Consider the following 6000-nt stretch of genomic DNA (forward strand, 5'->3'; position numbering starts at 1 on the left):
TTCTGTGACTGTGGAAATCCCTTTACCTTTGCCTGCCTCCATTTCCTCATCTGTAAATGCTAAGAGCAGTCACTTTAGAGGGTTGTTGTGAGGGTCAGAGCTCAGCCCAGCCTGGCCCAGAGTAGATGATGTTTAAACACGGCTTCTCTTCCCTCTTCCTCTGCCTGAAATACCTGCCAGGTGGCCCTACTCTGGACAGGGTCCCCGGCTTTGCTTTCAAGAAACCTGAGATGCCTCAGCTGAGCCTCGTCTTTGGGGATGGGCGAAAGCTGGTGTTAGAACTGAGGGGACCTGACTCCATTGGTGCTGGGGTTGGTGCCTCAGGAAGGTGACTGGCATTAAAACCACATCAGTGTTTTCAGTGGGAAAGAATCTGGAACTCCAGATGTTGGGAGACAAATGCTGGAAAGCATTTTCACATGAATTTGGGACAGAAGAAACCATTTCTGAAGGATAAACAAGAACCCCAACAGTGCATGTGGGTCCACCCCAGGGCTGTTGACTGTACTTCTGCCCTCAGTGTGCCAGAGAAGCTCCATTGCTGTTACCCTGAAAAAAAAAAAGGCCCATCCTTAGGGGCTTGTGCTCAGCTCCTTCCAGAGAGGCCCAGGGGCCCCTGGTCTACCTGCCTGCCTGGAAGGGTAGGAATCAGACCCCTTCTGTGTTTGTAGGCCACCTCTGCCCTGGCCGGTCTGCTGGAGGAAGAGGTCCTGTCTTCGGCTAATCGGTTCACAGACAATGCCTGGAGGGGAGCCGAAGCTTACCACTTCTTTATCCTCGCCCAGAGGCAGCTGTACGAGGGCTATGTTGACACTGCTCTGAAGACAGGTGAGCTCGGGTTCTGGGGGGTTCTGTTACTGGCTTCAGATGAGTGAATCATTGCTGCCCACTGAGGCAGGGAAGTCCTGGTCTGTGATCCTTTGAGTCCCCATTCTCTGACCTTGGCAGGGAGGGCAAAAAGCAGGGGTGCCTAGTGAGGCTCATCTTATGTGGGCAGCTGAGCATCAACAAAGATTGTGGAGGTACCTGATGGGGAAGTACAGGGTGCTCCCCCACCCTTCTTGGGTTTTGGTGAAGTACGGCACTGGCTGGAGTTCGTGGAGGCCCCGAGCATCAGCCCTGAACAAGGGCAGCCTCAGCCTTGCAGCTCTCAAGAGCTGATTCCCTTCAACGGAAGCCCCTTCATTCCAGAGAATGCAGCGGAGCACCCCTCCTTTGTGGCCTTTGTGGGTTCAGCTCCCCACATTCAGATTACCTCGAGGTTTGTGACGGCTTTTCCTCCTGGCCGTTCCCATTATGGATAAGAAAACTGAGACCTCAGTGATTTCATCCACGATCATACAGCTTGCCACTGCTGGAGGTGCAGCTGGAGTGCAGGCCGTGGGACGTTAGGCCTGGCCCTCACCCCCAGGGCAGGGCTCCCTCTGACTTGTCAGAGACAGAAGGTCGGTCAGTGAGCCTTCTTAATGATTTATCCCCTGTGTGCCCCAAGGAGCCCCCATTTTGTGGCAGAGACCAGCTGCCTCGGGCACAAAGGAGCTGGATGCACAGTGCCAGGGAAGGGGCCTGCTCCGTGGGGAGGGCATCACACTGGCCTTGGAACTTGGGCCTGTGTGGTTCCATGATTATGCTATTAATCCCTTGAATCTAAACTCACTAAAACCCAGTAACATCCAGCCTAACATGATTTGGCCATCACCCCCTAGCCCAGTGATGGGCAGACTTTTTAAAGAGGGGCCAAAGGAAATGCTCCTCTGTCAGTCTGTTTCTAAGGCAACTCTTTCGAAGTTTCATTGTATTGAATCCTATTCATTGTATTCGTCAGATTAGGAAGAATGTCGTGAGAGGCCGGAGAGAACATTTCAGGGGGCCGCATCTGGCCCGCAGGCCATAGTTTGCCCATCACCCCCTAGACTTCTTTCAGAAAAGGCTTCCTCAGAGACATCACCGTCTTGCTGAGGGTCTTGGCCTCCTGGAGGCTGAGGTGGCAGGAAGGAAAGAAGCTTCAGCATAACCAGGGAGCCTGGTGGCCTTTTTTCCACATCGTCCAGGTGTCCAGCTTGGAAGGAGTCATTCTTAGTCCTTCCCTTTGACTCCATCAGCCTGTCCTCTCAAGCCCCAGCTATCTCTGGCATGTGCCTCCTTCTCTTTAAGTTTCTCCCTCTGTTTGGGCCCTCAACACCTCTCGGCTGGTCTCTCGATGGGTTCTTTTCCTTCATCCTCTTCCTTTCTCCTCTATCTTCTACTCACATGTCAAATTGATATTCCAGAAACTCAAATCAGACTACATGCCCCTGAAAGTGTGCCAAGCTCCCTAGTATCTGTAGATTGAGTGATGAGGAGGCCTCTCTGGCTGGCTGCAGTTCATCTTTCTGCACATCTTTCCCATTTCTCCCCTGGGCCCTCCTCCTATCCAGCGTCCTCGTGGGCAGGACAGGAGTTCTCACCATGTTCTTGGTGGACTTTGTTCTGCTCCTTGGCCTTGGCGTTTCTGCTCACAGGGACCCTTTGTGCGAGGCGAGGAAGGGCGCTGTTACATGAATGTCTTGTTGCGTTTGGGTGGGTGGTGAGACGAGCGCCTTGATTTGTTTCTACAAGGAGATTCCATGCTGTCCTACGTGACTTCACCTTCCAGGCTCCTCGATGGCAAGGACAGCTGAGAACATCATTTCTTCTTTCATCCAGTAGCACCTCCATTTGGTGGCTGGCGGACAAGGGCCACATCACTGGAGTGATGCCAATTTGATTAGTGTTTGTGGTTTAAGATCAGTGTAGCCTTTGGAACTCCTCTCCCCTGTTGCCCACTCCTGTGCCTGGAGAAGTAGACAGGGCAGGACAGGGCTGGCAATGATTCTGGATTCTCCTTTCCCTTTGAAAAGGTTGCCAAAGACTTGGGCAAAAAGCTTGGTGTTACTGCATGTGAAATAGTCCAAATTTCCCTTTTCCTCTGCTCCAGTGAAAGTCTAACCAGGGTCCAGAACGTAGAGGACACGGGCATGTTCTCTCTCTGTATGCACGTCCCTAAAGCCTTTTTATTTAAACTTTTCCTTTCTGTCTTAGAATCAATACTGTGTATTAGTCCCGGGAGTGGTAAAGGCTAGGCAGTTAGGGTTAAGTGACTTGTTCAGGGTCACACAGGAAGTGTCTGAGGTCAGATTGGAACCCAGGACCTCCTGTCTTTAGGGGAGCCACCCAGCTTCCCCCTAAGGTCTCTTTATTTTTTTTTTATTATTAGACATTTATTAATATTCGTTTTTAACCTGTTTACATACTTTATGCCCCTACTTTCCCCTTCACCCCCCGCTCTCCCCCCACCCATGGCCAACGCACATTTCCACTGGTTGTAACATGTGTCCTTGTTCAGGGTCTATTTCCCATTCATGTCTGCCTCAGCCCATGCATTCTAGCAATTGTTTATCTTATATGTTTCCTCTCCTGCAGATCTTCCTCTGAATGTGGGTAGCATCTTTACCATAAATCCCTCGGAATTGTCCTGGGTCATTGCAGTGCTGCTGGTACAGGAGGCCATTACATTCCATTTTACCATAGTATATCCGTCTCTGTGTACAATGTTCTTCTGGTTCTGCTCCTTTTGCTCTGCATCACTTCCTGGAGGTCTCTCCAATTTGCATGGAATTCCTCCAGTTTATTATTCCTTTTAGCACAATAGTATTCCATCACCAGCACATACCACAATTTGTTCAGCCATTCCCCAATTGAAGGACATCCCCTCATTTTCCAGTTTTTTGCCACTACAAAAAGCGCAGCTATAAATATTTTCATACAAGTCTGTTTATCTATAATCTCTTTGGGGTACAAACCCAGCAATGGTATGGCTGGATCAAAGGGCAGACAGTCTTTTATAGCCCTTTGGGCATAGTTCCAAATTGCCAGCCAGAATGGCTGGATCAGTTCACAGCTCCACCAGCAATGCATTAATGTCCCAATTTTGCCACATCCCCTCCAGCATTCATTACTCTCCCCTTCTTTCATTTTAGCCAATCTGCTAGGTGTGAGGTGATACCTCAGAGTTGTTTTGATTTGCATTTCTCTAATTATTAGAGATTTGGAACACTTTCTCATGTGCTTATTGATACTTTTGATTTCTTTACCTGAAAATTACCTATTCATGTCTCTTGCCCATTTATCAATTGGGGAATGGCTTGAATTTTTATACAATTGCTTTAACTCCTTGTATATTTGAGTGATTAGACCCCGTCAGTTTTTTGTTATAAAGATTTTTTCCCAATTTGTTGTTTCCCTTCTGATTTTGACTACATTGTTTTTGTTTGTACAAAAGCTTTTTTTAGCTTAATATAATCAAAACCATTAAATTTACATTTTGTAATTTTCTCTAACTCTTGCTTGGTTTTAAAATCTTTCCTTTCCCAGAGATCTGACAAGTATACTATTCTGTGTTCACTTAACTTATTTATAGTTTCCCTCTTTATATTCAAGTCATTCACCCATTCTGAATTTATCTTGGTGTAGGGTGTGAGATGTTGATCTAAACCTAATCTCTCCCATATTGTTTTCCAAATTTCCCAGCAGTTTTTGTCAAATAGTGGATTCATGTCCCAAAAGTTGGGCTCTTTGGGTTTATCATACACTGTCTTGCTGACATCATTAACCCCGAGTCTATTCCACTGATCCTCCCTTCTATCTCTTAGCCAGTACCATATTGACTTAATGACTGCTGCTTTATAGTATAGTTTGATATCTGGTACTGCTAGGCCCCCTTCCTTCACATTTTTTTTCATTATTTCCTTTGATATTCTTGATCTTTTGTTATTCCAAATGAAATTTGTTATAGTTTTTCCTAATTCAGTAAAGAAGTTTTTTGGTAATTTGATAGGTATGGCGCTAAATAGGTAAATTAATTTGGGTAGGATGTTCATTTTTATTATGTTGGCTCGTCCTACCCATGAACAGTTAATGGCTTTCCAATTGTTGAGGTCCAGTTTTATTTGTTTGGAAAGTGTTTTGTAGTTGTTTTCGTATAATAGCTGTGTTTGTTTTGTTAGATTGATTCCCAAGTATTTTATATTGTCTAGGGTGATTTTAAATGGTGTTTCTCTTTCTACCTCTTGCTGTTCTAATGTGTTGTAAATGTATAGAAATGCTGATGATTTATGTGCATTTATTTTGTATCCTGCCACTTTGCTAAGGTTGTTGATTATTTCTACCAGCCTCTTAGTTGATTCTCTAGGATTTTTTAAGTATACCATCATATTATCTGCAAAGAGTGATAGCTTAGTCTCCTCATTGCCTATTTTGATACCTTCAATTTCTTTTTCTTCTCTAATTGCTATTGCTAGTGTTTCTAGTACTATATTGAATAATAGAGGTGATAATGGGCATCCTTGCTTCACTCCTGATCTTATTGGGAAGGCTTCTAATTTATCCCTATTGCATATAATGCTTGTTGATGGGTTTAGGTATATATTGTTTATTATTTTTAGGAAAGGTCCTTCTATTCCTATACTTTTCAATGTTTTCAATAGGAATGGATGCTGTATTTTGTCAAAGGCTTTTTCAGCATCTATTGAGATAATCATGTGATTTTTGTTTGTTAGACTGTTGATATGGTCAATTATGTGGATGGTTTTCCTAATGTTGAACCAACCTTGCATTCCTGGTATAAATCCCACCTGATCGTGGTGAATGATTTTCTTAATTACTTGCTGGAGTCTCTTTGCTAGTATTCTATTTAAGATTTTTGCATCTATGTTCATTAGGGAGATTGGTCTGTAGTTTTCTTTCTCTGTTTTTGATCTCCCTGGCTTTGGAATCAGTACCATATTTGTGTCATAAAAGGAATTTGGTAGGACTCCTTCTTTGCTTATCATATCAAATAATTTGTATAGTATTGGGATTAGTTGCTCTTTGAATGTCTGATAGAATTCACTTGTGAATCCATCAGGCCCTGGCGATTTTTTCTTAGGGAGTTCTTTGATGGCTTGTTCAATTTCTTTTTCTGATATGGGATTATTTAGGTAT

At 44.6% G+C, this 6000-nt stretch overlaps 1 protein-coding gene across 2 annotated transcripts in view; it reads left to right on the plus strand.

Moving 5' to 3' along the window:
* Positions 1 to 6000, plus strand: part of WDR35 (WD repeat domain 35) — a 62637-nt gene that overhangs the window by 46655 nt on the left and 9982 nt on the right. For both annotated transcript variants that reach the window (XM_044663004.1, XM_044663003.1), the window contains exon 25: positions 672 to 828. In XM_044663004.1, coding sequence (XP_044518939.1) covers positions 672 to 828 — 157 coding nt within the window. The remainder of the gene's footprint in view (positions 1 to 671; positions 829 to 6000) is intronic.

This window comes from Gracilinanus agilis, chromosome 2, assembly GCF_016433145.1.
Source record: "Gracilinanus agilis isolate LMUSP501 chromosome 2, AgileGrace, whole genome shotgun sequence".
NCBI lineage: Eukaryota > Metazoa > Chordata > Mammalia > Didelphimorphia > Didelphidae > Gracilinanus > Gracilinanus agilis.